This window comes from Corvus cornix, chromosome 7 (genome assembly GCF_000738735.6).
Source record: "Corvus cornix cornix isolate S_Up_H32 chromosome 7, ASM73873v5, whole genome shotgun sequence".
Classification (NCBI taxonomy): domain Eukaryota; kingdom Metazoa; phylum Chordata; class Aves; order Passeriformes; family Corvidae; genus Corvus; species Corvus cornix.
Window position 1 is genome coordinate 26,166,499 of NC_046337.1, and position 24,761 is coordinate 26,191,259.

The 24,761-nt window shown below is 41.2% G+C and overlaps 1 protein-coding gene across 4 annotated transcripts in view; it reads right to left on the minus strand.

Moving 5' to 3' along the window:
- Window positions 1-5,638: 5,638 nt before the first annotated feature.
- INO80D (INO80 complex subunit D) overlaps window positions 5,639-24,761 on the minus strand; it is a 45,974-nt gene continuing 26,851 nt past the window's right edge. For 3 of the 4 annotated variants that reach the window (XM_019290423.3, XM_010406665.4, XM_039554596.1), the window contains 6 exons: window positions 24,089-24,198; window positions 22,064-22,197; window positions 20,390-20,607; window positions 19,831-19,988; window positions 17,661-18,853; window positions 5,639-17,231 (listed from right to left, as the gene is read on the minus strand). In XM_019290423.3, coding sequence (XP_019145968.1) covers window positions 17,685-18,853; window positions 19,831-19,988; window positions 20,390-20,607; window positions 22,064-22,197; window positions 24,089-24,198 — 1,789 coding nt within the window. In that variant the 3' untranslated portion in view covers window positions 5,639-17,231; window positions 17,661-17,684. The remainder of the gene's footprint in view (window positions 17,232-17,660; window positions 18,854-19,830; window positions 19,989-20,389; window positions 20,608-22,063; window positions 22,198-24,088; window positions 24,199-24,761) is intronic. The other variant, XM_010406664.3, reaches the window with a different exon arrangement.

Genomic DNA, 24,761 nt, shown 5'->3' on the forward strand with positions numbered 1-24,761 from the left:
ACCTATATAAGACAGGGGGAGTAATGTGGGCTGGGGGGCTGACAAAGCAGCAAAAGAGTTAAAAATAACTGTCTGTCACAGCTGCAGGGACTGCAAACTGGAGCTTTGGACAAGAGAGAACTGCAAGCAACAGTTGGATCCACTGGGATAAGCTGGGATCTAAGACAGCAAAATCTGCAGGTATACAAGGTGATGGTGAAGCCAGCTGTGCTGCCAGGTGTCACAGGGATGCTGAGGTGCATGGGACAATGGACAGCCTGTGAGGTGGCTTCCAAAGTGCATGCAGGCACCAGAATGGAAAGATAACTGAAAGAGAGTATTTTTGTGTCACTCACTGATTCTGAACAGATTGAGTCCCATTGAGTCACTGGCTCTTTTCTGCTTATATCCTCCATTATTTTCTGTACAGCTGATACTATATTTAGAGTCACTAGAAGATCCATGCATTGTTTGTCTTCTACATAGCTTAGACCAGCCCAATGGGGATTCTGGCATTGGTTAAGAGCACGAGTCATAAAATCCAGCAAGAAGCAGGAAGAGACAGATAGAAAGCTTGTGGGTAAATATCCTGTGTTACTGAGGGGAAATTAAGGAAAAGAGTGCCTGCAAGTATTCAATTAATTGAGAGTTAAGCTGTCACCCAGCAGCCCTGTTCTCTGTCACCTGGCAAAGGCAGATGGCATCAGTGCTGCCTGTGGGCAAAGTGTGCCCAAAGCCAGGGACATACTCAAAGAGGCGCAGCATGATCTCTGTGAAACACTGCTCCCCATAGCACAGGGCTGTGTGAAAGTAGCCAACATCACAGCAAACCAGGATGAGCAGAACTGGTAGCTTTTAAAGCATTTTTAATGGGAAATGGTGTCTGATAAAGGCATCATCTTTTTGGCATGTCATCACAGAAAATCTGCTAGAGGCAGACAGCTTAGCAGGACAAGCGAAGTATCACAGAAGCTTTACTGAATTTTTCTAAGATTGCTCGTCAAGATCCTCATCTCCAGCCCCTTCGAAAGGGCCAACTGAGACCTTGCCTGATTCTAATTTAATAATTAAGGATATTAGGAATAACTCTGCCAAGCAAGGTCTCATACTTGGGCAGAGTTGGTAGAGATAAAAGAGACAAGTGAAGAGGACAAGGTTTGACAGGGAACAATTCGGAGTTCTAGGAATCTAATTTTGTTTACCAGAATCTCTTCAGCAACAATTTTAGCTGCAGTCTGAGGGGAAGGAGATGGAGAGGACAAGACAGAAACATTGTATAGAATGAGCAAAACACTGGGGAAAAAAAGGAGGAGAAGAAAACAACCTAAAAGCTATATTAAACAGTAGGACCCAAGGGATAACAGGGGGAAAAAAAAAAAAAAAGAGATTATTAGGAGAGGAAACTGGCTGGCTCCACTGAGCAAATGTTGGTTAACAGAAAAATTAAATTCTGCAGGATTAAACAAGGCATGAAACTGGTTGGGGGAAAAAAAAACCAAACAAACCAAACTCAACAAAAACCCAGTAATCACATGCTCTCAGATATAAGTCAAGTGGTTTTACTGACTTGAACACTCAACTGGACTAAAAAAGCTCTTTACTAAAGCAACCATAGCAAATGTATACAAATTGCTGAGAGCACAAATTATAGAAGCATATGCGTTTAAGGAGGTATCCTCTGCTGATGCTGATACTGGTCTCTTGATTCAGGCAGCAAGTTTAAATGCCTGCAGCCACATGCAACAGGAGCATGCAGAGAAGAACCCCATGTGTCTTGGATTTCACCCATCCATATCCTTCTAGGCACTTAAAGAATCACCCCTTAAACCTCTCTAGCCATCCAGCTGGGTTCTTCCTAATGGGGTGATGGCAAAGAACATTTTTCCCTAGCAAATGGAAAATAAAATCCAACAAAGGTTATTTTGAAGGCCTGCCTAAAACTGGTTGAAAGAACTTTTACGCCCCTGGAACTCAGGCAGCTCTCCTATCACTGAAAAGGATTGGCACCACCATGGAGAGATACACAGAAGCTGTAACCATGTACCACATGTCCCGTGTGGAAATGGCAACAACAGTCACTTTGGGAAATATCTGTGAACAATCCAGGGTCTGGTTCTGCACAAATTCCACTGGCACAAATGTGGACCAGCTCTGCCAATGTGGCAGTATTATAACTGAGAGTCACAGCTTGAAATCAAACCTTGGCAGAGTACTGGCCCAGATCTGACATAAATCAGCCTCTCTGTTCTTGCTGATGCTTTGGCACAAGCTGGCTGAGGAAGAGTTGTTGCTACCTCTTCAGCTGGAGTTTGGACCCAATGCATTCCTTCCTGAGTGCTGCCACTCTCAGCACATGCAAAGCCTTGGTGCAAGAAAGCCACAGCTTGAGGAGAAAGGTTTCAACACACTTAAAACCCTAGAAAAAACAGAATTTTTTTTCATCTGCAAAGTTCTTTTTAACATGAGCTGTACACTGTTATGCTGTAGATGCTCTGATGAAGAACTAGACAGACAGGGGAGGGTGCCACATCAGATGCCAGCTGTGCTCCATGCAAGCCTTTGCTCTCCCTGGGGTCACAGCACAGGCTCATGGTGCTGGTCTGTAGCTGGGAAGACCCTCTCCCTTCCCTCTCACCAGAGCACTTTCTCTTCTGCTGCAAAGGGCCATCACTACATCCAGCACAGTTTCAATGGGGAAGCTGGAAGTGTTTGAAGTCCATGACACCTTCCCAGGAAACATGGGTTTGCTGAACACAAGGGAGCTGTGAAAAGCACTGTTCAATGTGACAGCATTTAAGGCTGTATCAGCTGCTGAGCCAGCATCAGCTGCCTGGCAGGCACCACAGTAGGGCCCCACAAATCAGATTTGCAGGAGTGCCCTTGGGCTGGCTGATTACAAGGGGGTTTTTCCACCAAGAGTTGCACAGTATGAAAGTAAACACTTTGAAACTGGCAGGAACCTGAAGCTGGTGCAGTAGCTGAGCAGAAACCATCAGAGCCAGACTGAGTTTATGTTGCAGGACTTTCCTCCACACTAGTGGATATGCTGGCCATCACAAATGAGATGTGAGGGGTGAACAAGACATGAGTCTCTTAGATGTCCTTAGGACATCTGTCAAGGGAGGTATTGGATGCAGACACACCTTCTGAAGCACTGTTCCCCCATGGAAGCACAAGAATTCACCTGAATATCAAAACTACTTGGCTTTCAGGGACATTTTTCGCACAGTACTTCAATGTTTTTTCTAGATTCAGTGGCACCAGGACTCTTCACTGGCACGTTCCACAATTTATAAACTAGCAATAACAATAAGACAAGGCAGCCATTCCTGGGCTGAATCTCATGCCAGCAAACATCATAATCACCTCTTAGCCCCTTAAAACAAGCATCCTGTGCCTCTAGTTCAGGCCTGAAAGCTGCAGAGTACCAGCCCCGTGCTTGGGCATACAGGCTCCAAGGGACACTGTGGAAGATGGCTTCCATTATTTCCCGCAGATGGGACAATTGCCTGTAACTATGCTGGGAAAGAGAGAGGTTGCCCTCACCTCTGCAGGAAGCCAGCTCCCAAATTTAATGAAGGTTTCTCCTTCCAATTGCTTCATCGAATACCAGAGCAACACTTGCTCTTGTAACAAAATGTCACTTGCTTTTCAAGTACAGACTAAATGAGCTTTCTTGAGAAAATAATTGCCTGCTATTAAAAAGCTGCTGTTGGAACTTGAGAGGACTATTAAAACACAAAGAGAAATGTACCACATTCTTCCTGAATTGATACTTCAAACAAAACCTATTTTTGTTTTGAAATGTGGCACTAGAACAATGACCAGTTGCTTTTGTAAAGTTTCAGACTGAGAGCCATGCAATCATTTTCTAAGAGCAGCATTTCTGTGTTGTTCATGAAAATAGTGGGGAAAAAACTCCACAGGTCAATCAGTCTCTGCCTTAGTCAGCAGAGGAGTCTCAACCCATCTCTCATCAAGTCCACGCTGGGGAATGTCCAGCTCAGGACCAGAGTGGACATTTCTGCTTCTGCCAGGGAGTCAACTTACTGTTGCAGTTTTATTAACAGTAAGTTAACAGATTTTAAACAATTATTTTCTCCATAAGAATCAATTCCTCCTCTGGCCATTTTGAGTGCTTCATGAGATGGAGCACTTTGAAGGATCAGCTTTTTAATACCCACATGCACAGCCAGAATTGCATCAGTAACAGCCCAGAACTGTCTCATCACTTTTACCCTAGTGTCCAATTGCCTCAGGCCCATAACCTTGAGAATTTCCTAGAAAGGACAAGTTTGGGATAGATTTTCCCAAGCCATATTGCGCTGAACTTACACTGCTGCACTCTCCTTTTGACTTTAAGCATCTGTTCTGTCATCGCTCTGTCTTGATAAAGGTCTGGATGCGACACTTTCAGTGTACTCCCATCTCCCAGGAACACAAGGTATTAAAGCACAATTTCATCTTGGCCACAAAACCTTTGCAGCACATGTTGGCATGAAAGACTACACCACTCACTGACACTACTTACCCCTCAGCCTGAATTACAACCTGATACTGTGAAATGCTGCCCTAATTACGCTGTCTAGAATAGCTGGGCCGCTGTTCATTAAAAGAGAAGTCAAGTTACTGAATCTCTCTCTCATCAATCTCTGCTGGTTGTTATTCCGATGACCAGCTCAGCATTGAGACTGCTAATGAAAAACAGAACCTGGGAGATGGTCTCACCAAGGACACAACGGCTCCCTAGCAAGTCACAACCTCAGACACACCGGAGATGGAGACAAGCAAAGCAAACATCAGTGGAAGCACAAAACCCTCATGTCAGAAAGCAGAGGCGAAAGACTTCCCAAAACAAACGGTGAGAGGGAGATGCAGCAGCCATCTACTTACTTTGAAGTATCTAAGGCGTAGTTCTGTCTAAGGAGAGGACATCCTTCAAGCTACTGTGGAAAAGCCATGCTGGGAGCTGAACCCTGGCACTGGAAGGGCAGTGCCAGCCAAGGCAGTCCTGTTGGCACCAGCTGCAGCAGGGTGGCACAAACAGCAGCTGTGTCCAAACCAGGCAGTGGTGATTCCCAGTGTCTGACCAATGTAGGTCACATCCATGCCTTGGCCTGGCAAGCCTACCCCAAGAGCTGACCAGAGCCACATAGCACCTAAGCAACCATCATTTCTCATCCACGTGCTACTCATCAAAATAACGCCAAACTCCAACTTAACCAGTTTTGTTGATGAAGCAGGTATATATTTTTTAAATCTCAGAAAACATAACAACATACATGAGAAAATTCTATTCTATACCCCTTAAATGATACTTCCTCAAACCAGAAAACAGGATGAAGAGGATCTGGTCTCCAGACCAGTGATCCAGAGCTAGAAAGCACTATAATTAGAATCAGGACTGAGACTGAAGACCCCGGGGTTGTTTGCAAAACTAATTAGCTAATGTCATTAGAAAGCAACAGAGAATAGGCAAGAGCCAACTCAGACTCTACAGCAATCTAAGCTAAGGACAGTTAAATAACTGTACTTACGATATGTTTTAAATGAAAAAAAAAATCACTTTATGGAGTAGATTTCATCCTGGGCAATATCCATACATCTTGGACTTGGCAAAATGGCTTGCAGAAGAGGGTTTCATCATAATAAACACAGCTACTTCACAGCAAGATTTATTAATACATCCAAAAGAAAGAAAGAAAATCATTTTGTCACACTATATACAGATAATACATACAGTGTTTTATACACATATTACATCAGTTTTTACACAAGAAAAATATACATAAAAATGTAAACTTTTGTATACAAAAACCCTTAAACAAATTAAACAAGGACCAGATAACAAAAGGAGACCAATCTATTATCATTTAATTGATTTTTTTTTAAAATGGTAATACAGTACATTCATTGAGAAGTATGAGGAACATGTCAGCCAACCTTTCCTATTTAAAGGGAAAGTACAAACACAAGCTTTCCTCCCCGCCCCTGGAATGCTGTCCGTGAGCCTCCAGCACTAGAAGCAGTGGTGCGAGTTGCCATTGCTGCCAGGGACCCTGAAGGAAGGGACCCTTCTTCTTGGGCACCTCCATGCACCACTCTCCAAAAGCGACACGTCCACAGAAGCAACCTGGGCTGGGCTGTTTGTGCGTATTAGCCAGTCTTCCAGCTAATACCATGAGACGGGACGCGGCAGTGCCCGTTTGTATGTTCCCTTTAAGCAGTCATTAAGTGGATTAGCGTTGCTGGAGGAAGTTGCTTATTTTCCCAATGTATGGTATGCTGAACACGTGTCAGGGATGAGAGGGAGGAAGGAAGGGGTGTAAGAGACTGCTAATCCTTGCTACCATGCAGTTACTTCAAAATCAGGTACGTTTGCAAGCTACAATTCACTGGTTCAAAATACACTGCCTCACCTTTGCTTTCCCACTGCAACTTGTTTACATTTTAAACTCTAGTGACCGAACAACTGTATGAGGCTCTTTGTTACAAGGCTGTTTCTGATATCAAAGCATGATCAAGCTACCTTTAAAATGACACCAAACACAAACTTCTCGGAGACAGCCTTAAAAAGAGAGAGCATTCCCTCTAAGCACTTCAGATTGTCCATTTGCCACCTTCTTTTATTAAGTCTAGGATAAATATATTTACCCTTAACTGCAAAAAGGATATTGGTTGAGCTTCTGACATCTGTTTTGCTCCACTTGCACATAAACATTTTTGGGAACTGGAGGGAAAAAAACCCAAAAAACAAATCCACAACAATAAACCCGAATTTTAAAACCTCAGGCATAAAATAAGAAGGGAATTATTTAACGTGTTGGTGAAAAAACAATTGCAGAAACTTGAACTTGTCGGAAACAAACAGACGATAGATTCCAATGAAGGCTCCTCACATTAAATAAGTTAGACGGGTTACAGACATCTTCAATAAAAACATCCATCCTCCACAAAGTATGTTAAAATGAAACACAATAGTGATGCACTGGTATTTCTCCTAAAAAGGACAGAAGGACATGAAATCTCCTTAGTGATATCAGTACTATTGAATGTAGGAGGTGAACAATGATTTACGAAAGTAATGAGGGAAAAAGAAAATCATGAATCATTAATTATAATTGGACAAAAGGGGATGGGGCAGAATGCAATTACTGTATGCCTCAGAAACACCTGAAGGAAATAAATACTTAGAAACTTGTGTTTCCATTTCTTTCACCTAAACAATGGTGGAAATAAGGGCTTGTCTGCTTGCTTTTGTTTTATTGTTTCCTTTTGTTTCTTTTCTTTTTTAAAATAACAACCCTTCTAGTAAAAATTCAAAAGACAATCACAAATGGCTTTAGATAATTAAAAGTCTCCTTTTTAAAATAAAACTTTGATAACACATTTCTCCATTTCTTCTATATAATGCAGCTTCAGTGAAAATAAGTAGTAAGGGACAGCAATTTGCAAAAAAAAGTGTGGAAAAAAATTGCCAACCAAGGTTCGTAACATATACACATGTATATGCAGGACATCTACACTCTATATACATATTTAATATATGTATGCATGAGTATATATCAGGAGATAACCAACAGGTACATTCTCCACATACATAAACTGAAACAGCATAATAGGTGTGTGCATATCAATCTATATGACACACAGGCAGTACACAGACATACCCATACACACGCCCCAACACATGTATCATAGAAATCGTGTGTGATTGCATGAAAGCGCCGATGGAACGGTACACCAGTTACCTTTTTCTAACAGAAATGCAAGGAAGACAAAATTCCATGGCTGAATTGTGGCCAAGAAAAGTTGTGTCATAGCCATATTGAAAACATGGAATCCAGTATGGCTCAATGACAGAACTGGAGCAGCATTCTCCTCTGAAACTGAAGCCTAAGTTACACAGCACTTCAGTGTGACTGAGCAGGTTGCTGACAGCTGCTTTCTGCTAAAAGGATATAGAAGCTCCATTTAGCCAGAAAACAGAAAATAAAACACTTAAGCCCACAATTTACTTGCATAAGCAAGATCACCCAATACACAATTAGATGCAAAGTGCTAGCATGTTAATGATCAATTCTGTACTCCATTTTAAAATCTGTTTTATGGTGAAGTGTAACAAACTGTGTTTCTTTTGATATGTTTGATGACAACCCCATTGCTCAGAACAGAGCACAGGGCTGCGTTCTGCTTACTGCCTGTGTTACGGGAAACACAAACCAAACTTCTTTTCTGTCCCTAGCATTGAAAATTGGAAGGTAATATTTGGTGGGTGCAATTTTCTCATTTTGACCACAAATATGATGCTGGGTTAACCTTTTAATATGCTAGGAAGCTTTGCATCAGGTTCCATGAAAAGTTTGTATTCATCTGCAAATCAGTCACAGTCCTACTGAATCACAATTGAAGCTGGGGAAGTTTGCATAAATTCAAGCAGGTGCTCAGGGCCCAATTCAGCTACCACTCCAGTCACCGAGAGAATTTCCCTAATGCATAAGCAGAGCTGGATTGGGCCATTAAAGCTGATTGCTGCTAGCAAGAGAAACTGCAGAGATGCAGGGACAAGGAGGAGCTGGAATGGAGGCAATGGAGCAGAGAAGCACAAGAAGTTGGCATTGAAAGAGGCCTCAATGAGACTAAATATAAAACAAAAGCAGAGACATAGCAACGAAACTCCACTGTGAGGGCTGAGGTAACAAACCAATGGTGATCAAGCTCAGATCAGTCTCCGAGTCATCCAGACCCCTCAGAAGAATTTAAAACAACTTGTCTGGCACAAGTGCTTACCTGTTACACATATGTTATGTGGACAGTCCCTCTCTAGCTCACACACTTACTCATGTTACAGCTAATGTACAGGTGTGTGATACAAGGTATATTCCATCTATAAATCTGTATGCATGTATATATAGATTTAGATTGATTGTATTCATACATATTTATTGTACATCATGAGGGCAAGTCCACATTCAGCAAAATGCTACCATTATCTCATATACAGATATATCTCTCTGTACAGGTATACATAAAAATGGGTCTATTCTCCCCCATAAAGCCATAACGATTTATGCTCCTAATTCCCATTACCACCAAATAAGCAGAAGAAAAGGCCTCTGACAACTTCTACCTCCCTACCCTTTTGCCTGTATGCATATGTGCCAGAAACAAATTGTGGAGAGAAGGAAAGGGGGGGGATGCCTGGGGGGAGTATCAACATAATGACATGGAGGGGAATTTAAAAAAAAAAAATTCTAAAAGAATTTCAAATTTCTGTTCAATACTGGAAGCTCTGTTTTTCTAAAAAGGTTTTTAAAGTCACAAGGATCATCATACTTAAAAGTGATACTGTATGAATAAATAACGATTAGGTTACTTTCTCCAGCCTAAACAGAACAGTCTGAAGAGTGAGCCAATCCACAAGAATGTTTCTGACTTCTCACAATTTCAAGTGAGAGCTCCTGTAAAGAAATCTTCCTTCTCCAATTATGAAAAAAAGGTAAGTGGTCACAATCAAATTCAGAATTTCACAGCCTACGTGAAACTCCCTTGACTGAATGCGTGTTTTGTTCTGCAATCCCACAACAGCAATTTTGCGGCAAAATTGACACACAAAGATCCTCAGAAGAGAAAAAAAATCTACTTTGAAGACAAGATCCCTTTATGGAATGGAGACCACTCCACAAACAGTACCCCTTACAATCTAATTGGAAAACCCAAGTACACAGATTGACAACATTTTCCAAGTCAGACCATAGGAGATTAGGGTATTAATCTGCAAAGATACAGCAATTCTCATGCCTCTCCATCCCACTGAATGCAAACCCCCCATTCAGTTTCTCCTGAAAAAACTCATTTCTTCCATCGCTCCTCCTCCCCGATTTGTTTTATTTAAAGGCTGTCTTTGGGAGCTTGGTATTTTCATGGCATTTTAAACAGGGCTCAAAGCAACTCATTTGAAAAACAGTAAAATTGACATGATATCAGAGTTAGCCTTATAACAGAAGATTATATAGTAGAGAGTTTCAGTTATTTATACAACAGTGAGGACATAACAACCCCCTACTAAATAATCACATTTCTACAATACATTCCATCACCTCTTGACTACTTTTCTCTTTACAAAACTATGACCTACATACAATATACACATTCGTATCACACATACATCCCCCCCCAATGCATATTTTTTGTGTGTATATATAATACATACATGCACACAAGCAGTCTAATTCTATTTATAAGTCACAGTGGGAATTCCTTTGTGAGGAAAGGAGGGGAAAATTCCTGAATAAGACACTGCAGATTCCTAATGTTCCAACTTCTCAAATTCCAACTCACAGAGCTAACTGGAAATAAATACATTTAAAAAAAGAAAAGGTCTTACAAACTTGGTTCACAACTCCCAGCTACAGTAGTTGGATTTTTAAATTTGATCTATTTACCCTGTAACTAAATTTCTAATCATAGGTACAAACCACGGATAAATTATTGCAGAATGTAACACTCAAAATTTAAAAAGAGTTATAGGAACAGTAATATAAGGGTTAAAAAGAGTTCTATACTTGTTGATACAGGATACCATTTTATTTTATTTATATATATATATCTATATATAGATATAGATATCTGCAAGGTAGCAAAGAATAGCTGTACACCTTGACACGGCAAAGATCCAGTGTAAAAAGGTGCTTCACTAGTTTGTTTTTCCAAAAAAGCTTGTATATAATTTTATAGCTATTAAAAACACATATGCAACATAATTCATTACACTCAATACAGCTTTAGTATAAAACTTATAATTTATGAGGTGATGTTAATAGCATAAATTAATATAACATTTCTCTTAAAATCTACAATAAGTATTCTGAAAGCTCATTGGGGAAGGGTATCTTTAAATAAAAAGTTTAAAGCTGAGCGTGATGAAAAAGATTCTGTATGTTGAACTTGAGATGAGAGCCCCGAGAAGAGAAAGAGTCCGTAAGCCAGACACCGTTGACTATAAAACTGAACAAAGATTTCTCCTTCTTGCACTCTCACTTGGGTGACGCTCTACCTTAAATTATTATTTACTTTTAAAACTATTTACTTTTTTCTCTTTTTTCCTGGTTTTTTTTTTTCTTTTTTTTTTTTTTTTTTTTTTTTTTTTGTTAACTGCCCTTATTTCCACAAGGAATCCCTGAGACATACCCAAAACTGTACAGTGAAGTTCATCACTGTTCAGAGAAACTGGTTCAACCCCTTCTGGTAGGATGTAGCTATTTTGCATGAGAATCAAAATGTCCATCACTTCAGAATGAATCTATTTGCACCAGAACCAACTACACTGTTTAAGATGCAGGTTAGAGAGTCATTTCAGGGTAAATCAGTCCACTCCAAGGTAGAAGCCAATGCCATCGCAGTTAGCTACATCAGAGCAATCTGCACCAAAGTTAAAGTTTTCCAGAGGATATCTGGGAACATTACCTATCCAGAGTTCATCTCCATGGGCACCAGCTGACAACAACAGAAAGCAGGTTAAACATTAGCATTACCGGACCAAGTTCAACATGCCTACGTGCTCAACACACTGGTAACTCTGGACATCTCACTGTGTCTGTGTTTGGGGGACTAGCAAGAGGAAGAGTAGGTAGAATGCATTTTTCTACAGCAAGTTAAGTACAGTTTTATGGGCAAAAGCTGAAGTTTCATCCTACTCACTTCCAGACCAAATTCTATAACCTAGAGTAGACTGAAAAGGTGCCAACACTTACTTCAAGGAGACAGATAAAGAAAGCCTTCTCCAACTATTGCTGTCAACTTACAGCCATGCCCACTTTGTCCTTTCATGCTTCCACTACATCACCTCATTCCACAGTAGCTAGAGAAGGAGCAGAGTAAAACGGGAAAGCAAAGAACCACCTTAAGAAGTACCAGCACAGCAAAGGGAAAATAGTCACTAATTTTTGGGGTTTTTTTTTAAAAATAGGCTGAAGTCACGAGTGAGAAAATTGTTTTAAGACGCATTTTTTCTAACTCCTTCTCCTCCCGAAACTTTTCTTTCCCAACAGTAGTGCTCGTTTTAAAGACAAGACTGAAACCTTAACTGATAAGTTAATTGGTCTCTTATGACCAGACCTCTCCTTAAGTCCCAAGTTTAGTGAACACTAATACAGATTTTTGTCACCAACCCTCCTTACTTTTATTTGGGCTTGAGCATATTAAGAAAGAGTAATTTAGATACTAATTTGTGACTTTCTACTGATACACATCTCAAAAGAAGAGGAACTTCTGAGAAGGTAAATTCTTGCTAAAAATGCCTGTATATTCATTGCTAGCGTGTGCACTCCTGTGATCAATGTTGTACCCTCAGCATCTAGTTCATGACATATTAGCATGCTGTGAAACATCTCCCTACTCACTGATCTGAGAAATACTTTGATCTATTGCACTGTCATTCTAGCATCCAAACTGTATGTTTTGAATTGCAGGAATCTCTCCTCCTTTTCATTCTGCAGTCACATTTGCTCAGAACCACGGAAGACTTACCAGCTGGCATAATTTACATTGGAGAAGTGTCTGAGAATGGGAAAATAGAAGCAAGAAATATGAAGAATGTAGAGTGGAAGGAAATAAAGGAGGTACAAGATGTAGCCCACAAATCCCCATCATTAAATGTTACCCAAAACATCAGAAAGACCTTGTGACCAGAAGGTGAAAAAGACTTAAAGATCTGGCCAGCGCACTAGCCCCAAACTATTCCTTCACTTACTATTTCTACCACCACTGGACCTTGCAAGAAGTCTGCCCAGGAGACTCCTTCACACGTAAAAATACAAAAGAAAAAATACACCAGTTCCACCAGGGAAGCTGTCCGGACAGCCACACAAATGTCGCACTGCCGAAGATCACTGCAGGTAACTCTTCTATTGTTTGTCAGCTGAAAGCACCTCCTGCCACCATCCTGCGCCCCGCAACTCTTGAAAGGTTAACTGCAGGTAGATGACTCTTCTAAAATTTTTTCCCTCCTCTCTGCCCAAAGGCTCATACTGTTGGAGAATTCATGAGTGGATTTAGCTCACTGCAGCACAAAGATGGGGAGACCAAATTCTATAACCTAGAGTAGACTGAAAAGGTGCCAACACTTACTTCAAGGAAACAGATAAAGAAAGCCTTCTCCAACTATTGCTGTCAACTTACAGCCATGCCCACTTTGTCCTTTCATGCTTCCACTACATCACCTCATTCCACAGTAGCTAGAGAAGGAGCAGAGTAAAAGGCCCTTGGAGGCCCAACAATGCCTACAGGGAAATGCAGCAGCAAGGAGGCTGCAGGAGCTCAGGGAGCAGCCGGAGCTCAGAAGCAGCCTAAGTAGCCACCAGGGCCAGCTTCTCAGGGAAGAAAACTGCCCACTGTTTATTGTACACCTCTGAGGGACTCTCCCGGCAAGTAGATTCAATCCCAGACTATATTTAGATGTGGTTACAGCAAAACAAAGCTTCAAACTGAATTTGGCTACTGGCTTGCAGGTTCAATCCTAGGTCTTTCGTCTTGGCCATGCCCTAAAGCCAGCAGCAGCTCACAACAGAATATCCTAATTTTTCAATACTCATCTTCCTTTTATAAAAAAAATAAAATAAAAAGCCACTTCCCTTGGCTTCTCTTTGCTATTAGGTACAATTCCCCTTTGACAATTTATTTTCTCTGATTTTTGCCTAGCAGGCAATAAGCTTCTCAGGGCTTTCAGTGCTTTCAAAATGAGAACTGCAAATCCCCATTTTCAGTTGGAAATCTAGCTGTTGCCATTTTCTCCACAGTGCCTGAGGCAGACCTGCAACTGTGCTACCTCTCAGCATTACCAATTTAAAGCCTTTATGCTCAACCATAGAGAGAAGCATGCTACTAATGAGAAGGGATCTAAGCAAGAACCTGGAGGAACTGGAAAGCAGGAGGAGACAAAATGATGCGTCTTTTCCTGTATCATAATTATGAAGCCAAAGAACAAATCAACTTTGAGGTATCTAAGTGCATATGGTTCCCCTCAAAGCTGGTGTAAAGTCTTCCTAGGTGAAACGAAACGTCATACACACCAGGAGAGCATGAAGCTATTCCTGATAAGCCTCTACACTATCAAAATTTATCTTGTGTTAAGTACTTTTGTACAGAGACTGAGGTGCTATTATTGCCAAAATTATGTAGATGATATTCTATTCGATGTCTAATTTTTTTCATTCTTTAAAACTCCAATCTTATGTAAAGAAATTAACTTTTAGGTTCAACTAGCCTTATTCCATTTCTCAACACATAATGGGCACAACAGGTATTGAGCATCTGAAATTGCTACACTGGCTCTTTGGTGAAGGGCTGGTGAAGAGTGCTAACTGCTGTAAGAGCTGATACTCAAAAACATTTGTGAGGGAGCATGGATTCTACTCAGGAACCACATAAATAACAGCCTCAATGACTACCTTAACCAGGCCAGCAGTATTTCCCAGAGGAAGAGGTGTGACGTTTCTCTGACTACACCCACCTCTCAACTGGATCTCTCACATCCAACAGTAAGACACTGATGCACTGAAGTCAACAGGTTGTGTGGGTGTAGAAACCCACCTGGAATGATCTACCTTGTAAAGCTAAGATCAAGACCCGTAACTGCTTGGTAGCCATGTAACCATGAAATTGGTGGCAGTGAAAAAATGAGAGGTGAACCAGGAAAAGGCAAGAGTGGTGGCCCGTTTTAGAACACTGTGGCAGACAGGACAGAGGGATTCCTATTTCAGCTGTATACAAACTGAAGTTTATTTTTGAAAGTGCAGCTTTATTGCAAACTTAGTTTGCTCATTGAAAAATGTTACGCAGTCACTTTTCAGGGAAGAGTCGTCAAGCGATACAAAAATTGCAACCTAGGTGGGGGAAGGGACTTGATATCCTAAGCTACTTCAAAGAAATGCAGGTACATAAAGGCCATTGATTTCAAATGGGAATCATGGACCTGCATAGCTCTGACAGCTTTTGAAATTCCCTGTCTAAATCAATGCACAGATTAGGAGCTGGATTCTGTTCTGAGTTAGACCAGTACAAACTCACCGTGACCTTAGACCGGAAAGCTCCTCTGTAATTTATACCAACGCAACCAAGCAGAACTTGGCTCTCAGTTCCTATCCTCTCTTCCCCCCAGCATTTGCCAAGAAAGAGAAATATGATGTGGGGCAAATATACTCTGCACTAGCTGCAGCTTCATTAGAAGTTTGATGGGCACAAGAAGCATTTCAAGACCAAAGCCCTGAAACCAATACACAGAAATTAACACCCTCTAAAATTACATGAATACACAAGCAGATTAAAGAATTAACCATTTGGTATACTAGTTCTCCACTCTTTTTCAGTCAGACATCCCAGCATATCGAAGAAGGTATATGAACACAACGAAAATCATCTGCAAATCAAACAGTTGTCTCCTCAACAAAGTATGGGTAACATAATACAAAAATAAATAAAAGCCTTGTCAGATTTGCCTCATTCACAATATCACTGGGCATTCCTCAATCAGCAGGACAATCACAAGCAGGATTTCATAGGCTTCAATTAAACTTTTTATGTGATTTAAAAACATTTAAGTGTTACAAACATATTTAAATCACCACTTAAAAATATTCGGCTTATATTATTAAGATCTATTTTACCATGTATGAAATAATGACTTCATAACAACAGAAGCATGAAAATAATTTTTGTTTCTTCCACCCACATACACTTGCAATTTCAGAAAAGGACATATGCATTATCCATACTCCTTTATATTTAAAGAGGACAGATCAGTCAAGAAAAGAGGAATAGTGTGATTGCTACAATAGTAAAAAGACACAAGACCTATCCCATTTAAACTCTGTTTCTTAGGAAGATGGAAGGAGAGGATTGGTGTGTGCCTGACTGCTAACGAAATGAATTTCTATAGCAACTAAATTCCATTCAGTGATCCTTTGCTCATAAAGTTTATTAGGCCTCCCTATTACATGTGCTTGGTTCTCTTAAATTCCTGAAATAGACCAGAATACACGCAGGTAGGACTTTTTACTGTAAGGTAGAATAAAATCCATTATCTACAGTACAAGACTGAAATGTAGAATTTTCTATTTTCTCTCATCTGCATCTCTGAAACAAACCAAGAAGAGTAGAGACTTATATTAAACAGGAGCTACTTTTACAGTCAAAGTCAGAGTACAGTAGCAAGTGTGAGCCCTATAGAGTCATAAGCAAATTCCTTCTTGATAAGGAGATGCAAGTAGACACCTCAGAATTTCTGCTGCTATAACCTCTTGGTTTAAAAAACAAATTATTAAAAAATAATAATTATTTTTAAAAATCTAAAACCTAGCTGACTCCTTTCTTTAGGAACTGGAACTACTACCAAAGAGTGAATACTATCGTTAGCAGGTGATCAGTACAAACAAAACCATCCTGCAGACAGAAGGAATTCTCACCCATTTTGCTTTAGTGATTTCTCTTTTGGCTAGCCATGACTGCTGATAGGTACCTGCTAGTTCCTTACATACATTCCACTTCCCAAACAGAGCATCAAACCCTACAAGTGTTGAAAAAACTATATGGCTCCCAGGGAATTAAAAACTATCCAAGAAAGTCTCACTAGTTAAACATATTGTGAGAAATGCATCCATTTGAAACTTACAATGGATCTGACCTAGACTTGTGTGGATGGGCAGAAAACCAACCTAATTCTTCCTGTTTCAGCTGGGAAATTCCTGTCAGTCTGTCAGGCAAAGAGTTCTGGACAAAGACACACTTGAAAAGGCAAATCATCAATGCTACAAGGCCACAGTAATTCAGCAAGGAAGGGAATTTCTCACAGGAATCTTCACTAATCCATGATCTATATTTCAATCCTTCTGTTTATCTTTCTTTTTTTTTTTTTCCTGGGCTAACTTCATATCAGTCTTCAAATCTATGGGCAACCAGACAACTGATCCCTTTGCTACTCAATGAATTAAAAATCATGATAATAAAAAAAACCAAAAATCAGCATGCAGTAAGAACAGTGACCAGTTCTGGAAGGGGACAACTCCCACTTCTTCACCAAAAGAAGAAAAGGAATTGCTGCTCCCTGCACCCCAAACGGACACACGCACACAGAGGAGGTCAAGAGACTATTTCAAGAAACTGCCAAACTCATCCTTGAATCATGATCTTGATTTAGGACTTCAGTGCACCATTCTCAAATCAATGTGTGCAGCCAAGTTTTCCATGCCAGATGCTACCTTTGGAAAAAGAGTAAATTAAAAAAAAAAAAAAATAAATCAAGAGACTTCTGCCCACTGGAAAACTTTCTACCAGATGCTAATGGGATGGCAAGCACTGATCCAAACCCTAGGGAACAGTAACATGCATCAATGATCTGAGGTATCTTCCCATTTCTAGGTCTTACTGCTAAGATCAATTACATCCAGTAACTGTGCTGTATCCTTAAGGAATTATTGGGGAACAGTGAACCTGCCTGCAATAAATGAGCACCGGTGCGTAACAAGCACATGTGAATGCTACAGCAAGGTTCACAGAGGGCTAACCCTGGTCAGTACTGAAGCGGGGGTTTTCTTCTCAACCCCCTCTTAAAAAAAAGGGAAGAGAAGACAGACAAAATAAAGAGAAAGGAAAAAAGGAAAGAGAGAAAACACAGGTCCCCCATCTACCTGCAGGGAGCCAGGCAGACAAGCTCAGTTGGAGGTGGTGAAGGGCGCGGATGCGTTATTGGTACTGGTAGCGGTGGCACCGGTCACTGCGAAGCCCGTGGGAGGAGCTATGGAGCTGTGGCTGGGCTGCAGGTCCTTGGGAATGCCACTGTGAGAGCTCAGCTGGTGCCCAAAGGCTGCGCTGAACTGAGGGAGCTGTTGTTTAGGGGAGGTGGAGCCCATGAGTTCAGCGGAGGCAGGACCCATGCCACTGAAACTGGTCTGCGGTAACCCCGGAAGCACACTGGAGCTGTTGGGGGTCACAGTGGCGAAGGCAGGCTGTGTGGTCTCTGAGTGCGAGGTGGTAGGTGGTGTGGACAGGGAGGTGGACAGGAGGTGTCCATCTGCACCAAGAAGGTTGCTAAACGGAGAGGGGTCCCCAAGATTGACAGGAAGATTTCCCCAGTGAGTTCTGGGGTTGACCACCCCACTAAGTGGCACATCCAGCTGAGTTGGGAGCAAGTGCTGTGCCATCATGGGCATCTCTGCTGAGAAGGTAGCTGCCAGGTTATCACCAGAAAAGGATGTGGTGTGAGGGGATGTGATATGGTCACTGTAGGGAGACGGCACATGCTCACTATCATAATGGCTTCCATGGGGTGAGGAGTGTGAATGGTCACTGCTGTATTGCTGTCGTGAGGTGATCAGGTCATCTGCCTTGCTCAGCAGCTGGGCAGGGTGGGGCCTCTGGGAGGCATGGCTGCCATCATGAAGTCCATGAAACTGTCCCGGGAAGGCTCTCTCCCCAAGGCCACTCTGGCTTATCAGAGTGGCAGAAGTAAGGCCAACGTTGGCTGGGGCTGAGAACTGCCCCTGGATCTGCCCTGCCAGGGGCGTAGGTGGGTTGGACAAGGTAGCAGAACGGAGCAAGTTCTCATCCAGCTCCAGACCGGAGAAATTATCATGTACTATACGCCCATTCAACAGCTCCCCCAGATCCGTGTTAACCTCTCGACTCAAGGACTGCATTCCCGGAGCTCCAGCACCTGTAGAGAACACCCCTATCGCTCTATCTGACAGCTCCTGAACTGGCACACCATCTGTCTGTGTAAGTACTCCAATGGTACTCAGGCACTCAAGAGAAGTTACAGCCTGTAGGGCCCGTTCCAGTTCTTCAGCCTCTTCTGTGGTCGGAAGAAGATCTCCATTTTTACCTGCAGAAACAGGGACACCAGCAGTTAGTGCGCTGCTCTCAGGTGAGCCTGGCCCCGGCACTCAAAGGTTGCAGATGTACAAACAGTTCAGTACAGAGCTGCATTGTATGGTAGCCTTCCAGCACAGCTTGCAGTACACAGAATATCATTCATCAGTGTTTACTAGCTAAACAAGGTAAGAAAACTGTGAAATTACACCTTCTTCTTCAATGGAAATCCCCCTCTCCCCCTTCTCTTCCACATACTACAATAGGAGATGCCTCTTAAACTTCCTAGAATTAAAGTAAAAATGCTTATGCAAGATTTTCTTCAATACTGCAATAACAAATAGTTCACAACCCCTCTTTCTACTTACCACATTACAGCCTGGACCTAAAATTTCCACAGACAGTATAATTTAGGTTAATTTCAATTCAAACACAGTCTGATGTCATGTTATATCAGAAAATGACCAAAGAAATCACGTACCCAGCTCCAGGCTGTTCTAATTTCTTTGTTATATGTGATAGGTACTGAGCTTTAGAATGCAGAAATTCAAGTACATTTCTGACCAAAAGGTAGTTTCAAAAATGTATTTAAAGATATTATTCTCACTGTCTTCTCTTTTTATCAACGGCCAACATTGACTGTGATTCCAGCCCCACTCGATGGCAGAAAGATGCCATTACTGAGAATACTCTTGATTAAATTGTAACACTGACAGGCAGTAAAAATGTAAAATGAATTATTAAAATACTAAACCACTTATGATTTTCAGAGCAGTAATTATATGAGCAAACAGAAAACTATGCACACAGCCATCATAAAGTCTGCTTTACTTCAGAGCTTGCAAACAATAGAGCAAATGCACACTTCCTTCTCTAGAATTTATTACCTCTGTAGGAAAGCAAGCAAGCAATTCCTCAAAATGCAGTTTAGAAACACTCACTTCTTCAGTTCACCGGTTGTGTTCATGCTAGCATAAAATAAAATGGTACCTTCAAAGAAATCAAAATCTTGCAAGTCATCGGGCAGCCGCGGCAGGACATCAGAGAAGTCCTCCTGATTCAATTCCAAGTCATGTGGAATGTCTGTGATTTCATTGGCGATATCATCAGGCAGCTCATCAGCACTGAGCTCGGGTGTGGAGGGGCTCCTGAACAGAAAGGAACATTAGTCCCTGGTGTTCAATTCTGCTTCTTCCAAAGGACAACTATCAGTGCATAGCCATCTACAATGGATGCTTCCCCACACATTTTTTCCCCCATTATCTAGGAAGAAAATGCTTTTAGGAAGTTTCTTTAGGAAGCTTACACTTTGGCTACTCATTAATTATGTCAGAGGCAACATCAGGAGCCAGATATTTTACCCATCAAACCCAATCATTGCTCAAATCCAAAATGACCCACCCAAAAGGTTTTTTTCAACAGCCACATGGAGATGCGATTTTTAGCCCTGCTCCAGATACTGCTTGGCACAAGAAAGTCACGGCTTTGTACAGTGGTCATTGGCAACGCTCAGGCCAGCAGTGGGAAACTGGGCAGGAACAGCACTGACCGTATGTGGGGTATCTCTACTGGCAGTGAGACACTGGCAGGCATGGTGAGGTTCCCTTGGGGCACTGCAGGAGGAATGGGTTTCTGGGGCCGGCGTGGGCCTCGCCTTCTCTTCTTCTTGTGTTTTTTGGTAAGTGCAGGCGGCTTTGTTTTTTTCCTGGGTTTCCTCTGCTGCTGGTGCTGAACTTTACGGGAGCTGTCCCCTCTCAAGAAATTATCCTTTGGGAGTGAAACAATACCAATGGGAGCATATTAAGAACAAGTATTACTTTCCTTGCTTTTTTCACCCTGGCCATTCCACAGACATGTGGAGTGGAATGTAAGAGGGAATGTTAACTTACACCCAGGCACAGTTTCAAAAACTGAGCTGTTTCCTTCCTCATTGACCCCAATGGCAAAAATAACACAGACCAAATTATGAGGTATGGTAAATAGGAGATTGTGCAGTGTCACCTTAAAAGCTATCATAGCAAACCCTAACTGAACAGTGCAAAACTGTAACCTTTAGCAGCACTCCAGTAAGTATTAAAGACAAAACGCCGTTGTGAGGTGCTGTTAATCTGGATAATGTGCAGCAGCTGAAGCCAGAATCCTCAAGTGCCCATTGACACAACAGAGAGACAGCACTGAGGAGGTGAAATTAATACTGCTCGACTAGGGTAAGGATGTGGGTAAAGAATTATGGCCTCATTGCTTCTGAACAGTAGTCACTGACCCATTAAAAAATAAATCAAACCACCATCAGTCTTCAGTTGCCATCACACTGGGAATGGCAGAGGATTGTATTTGCTACAGAAGTAAACCTTGAGAGACATACTGAAAACTGCCTAGTAGAGAGGGAAACCCCATACAGATGTGTAGCACGAACCCTCACATTTTAATCCAAAAAACTCCAAAATTCACAATTATTGGAGAGGCTGGACAAAAAGAGTAACAAAAAACTTTCAGTAACCCAACAAAACAAAACAGGCAGTTTTACACCCAATTGAAGGTAGGACAAGAAGCATTGAAAGAGGGGCAGGACAGAAGTGGGTTTGTGAATTATCCTAAAGGTTTTGTTCTGGAAGATTGGTGTCATAAAAGGAGAGCAGAGGACATCAACTTCATTTCTCCATTCTCTCAACTTGAGGTAGGCTACTGCTTTTTCTCCGGGATCCACAGATCCCTGAAGGAGGTTAAAGATAAATTCTAATAGTTACTAAAAGATAAATAAAGTAGCAAAACCATTACTTGCATCATTGTATCTACATTTCCTTTAGAAAATACTTTGGGCCCTGTATACTGAGACTCCTTAAGATCCAATGTTCTAATACCACACTCATATTATATTCAGATCCAAGGACCAGGAGTGAGCCCAAATAAAATGACCGCAGGATCCCTCACAATGATCTTCTATTTCCCAATTCAAGACCATAATCAAATTTCCTCCAGTGAACAATATTCTCACGTATAGTTTTTTATATCCTCAAAACTGTGTAAAAGATTTTCACAACATACTTTATACTAATTGGGAATGTTTGGCAAATTTTACCCTTTTAAGAATAATAATAGCAAAAAACAAGCTCTTGTGTTCATAAACTTGCTAGTTGTCAAGGAAGACTTCATAGGAAGACTGGGGTTAAAACTCCTGATCATCTCAATACACAAATCAATACAATTATGGCTTTGTACTTACCATTTTTTTGGCATGTTCTTCGCACAGAGGTGTCTGATGTGTAATGTCAAAAACTGGCACAGAGCACTGTTGACCATCTGCAAACTTGGCTGTGCAACTCGAGAAGAGCTGCTGAGAACGGTTCAATAAGATATCTGTGTGTTTCTGCATCAGGAATAACACAAGACAACGGTGGAGGAACGCCCTTTGATTTATCAATCTGATAAAGATCAGAGCCTTCAACTATATCTGTCCATAGACACTATTTTTAATGAGTACCTTAAGATTGCTATTCAAGTTCAAAGCTAGGTAAGGCTCAAACCCAACTTTTAAACTGAAAAAACTGCATTCATGCAGAATCTCTAATGATTTTATTATATACTGAGATAGTTTTATAAAAGCAGCCATTTCACTAATGAGTTCTTAGCAAAAAGAAGCCTTTTCCTGGAGTCTAAATCAATAGATCAATAGTAGCAGTTGGAACAGTGTAGTCAACAGGACTATTTCCTTACAGACTAATGACAATCCATACTGAAACATTAAAGAAAGAGTATTTCTTAATTCAATCTTTTAAGGTACATTCCTGGCATTTATCTTTAGAGCACAGACAAAGAAGTTTCAAGATCCTTCCTGCTCCTCTGAAAAAAAGATGTGAAAGCAGACAGAAAGGTCAAGTAAATCCAAATGTAAGCTTGCTGAGATTTCCTTCAGAAAAATCCCTAGCAGGAGAAAAATGTTTCCAGACTTACAGCAAATCAAACAGATATTTCATTGTGTCTTTTTTCAAGCAACATTAGAAGCACTCCTTCCATCTTGAACAGTTGTCAGACCTCAACATCACTATGTATGTTCATAAAATGTTAAAACAAAACAAAAAGAAAGGACAAAGAACATGAAAAACCTGCAGAAAATCCAGATAGCAGGATAGCAGACTTGGATGGATGGGTCAGAATCAAGAACCTGTTCATTTTAGAGAAGAAAATGCAGAGAGAAAAAATGGGCATACATGTAAAATCACTACTCTTGACTACCCTGCTCTACACACACCAACGAACAAGACCACTTAAAATTTAAAAAACACCCCAACAAAAAAATCCAATCAGAATCATGAGGCAAATCCCAAACACAGCTGCACACCACGGTGCTCTCTCATCAAGGTTTTGAACTGCTCTGCAAACTGCTTTTAAGTGGCCTGCAAAAAAATCAACCAACAAAAACAAGGCATCTGCAAAACAAAAAGATTGAAAAGGTGCTGTAGCCTGGTAGTAGCTGAAAGTATCAGCACTAGTCACTTTTAATATCAAAACCAAAAGCTCCAACAGAAGGAGTCATCCCAACAAAGGCACCAACAATTCTTCAGGTAAAAACAAAAAAGACAAAGTCTGTAGAATTTTTAAGTATTACAGGTCATAAGTCTGCCTTTTTATAGCCTTCAGAACCAAAACTCACATCTAATGTGCTCTCTCCTTTCTGCGATCTTCAGCCATTGACTTTTAACATCCTTTCCAGGCTTTGCTTGAAATTCCAAGCACAGGGAACCCTTTCTCATCAAGACTATGAGGTTCTGTGACTCCTTCTATTCTGCTTCTTTGAACAACACAAAATATGATTTCCATCTTTCTAGTCAGTGTAAGCCATCTTTTTATACTATGTATAAAAACCTTTTTCCATAAAACTGTCACAGGAAGGTGGTCTAGTGGAACCTACAAATAGCTGCATGAAAGCCAAGAGGCTGAAAGCCACATGGTTTGTACCAAGTCATTGTGAAGGATGATCATTTTGTAAAGGTTTCTTGCACACACTAAATACAGCTTACGAAGTAAAATGATGTTCCTATTAGAGATACCAGTAGCAAACTACTTATCTTCACTGTCTACAGACCCAAATCACACAGCCAAATTAAAAGCAAATTGACAACACACTAACAAATAGGTATTTCTGTGTAAAAACTTATTTGTCAATGCAAAAATCTAACAAACAAAAAACCCCCAAAACAGAACAGCTTCCACGCCTGAATGCAACTCCCTAACAGAGTTAAGAGGATACGCTGAAAACAGTGCCTGGTGAATGGAAGGGCCTTGTTAGTGCACTGCTCTCCCTTCGAAGTTCCACTGCAGATTGTTGGTTCTGCATCTCTCTGCCTTGCTTGGCTTGTGCTGAAAAGAAAGCATAAAAGAGTTTAGAGACAAACCCCCAGTCTTGGGTGGTTACTTAACACAATTATTATACTGAATGTGGCGCAGTAGGATGAAAAATTGTAACACACGTGTGTGTGTCATGATCCAGATGGGTGCACACTACTACCAGGCTCTACACAGGGACACAGAATAGATGTCAATGACAGGTGAAGGTGTGACTGTAGTAACAAGATTATTGCTTATTTCACAGGGCCTTGATTGTAATGAGAGGTGCTATGTGCTACTACCATGTAAATATTACAACACCTTGCAACAGAGCCAAGGGCAGCAGTACGTGAGTGTCAACACAGGTGACCCTCAAAATGAGGTCGATCTTTAGAATTCAATGTATTGGGTATGCCTAGATGGGAGTCAAGTGCACTTCCAAGCCTGTTCATAAATCAAAAACATGCCGAGCATCCCCAGAGCTTACATGCAAGCATGTGCTCAGACAAACTTAGACTGAGCTCTGGAGTGGCAGAGCCTGAGCGTGCTCAACATGGATAAAAGCTCTCCTTCATCAAGGTGCTACAGCCCAATCC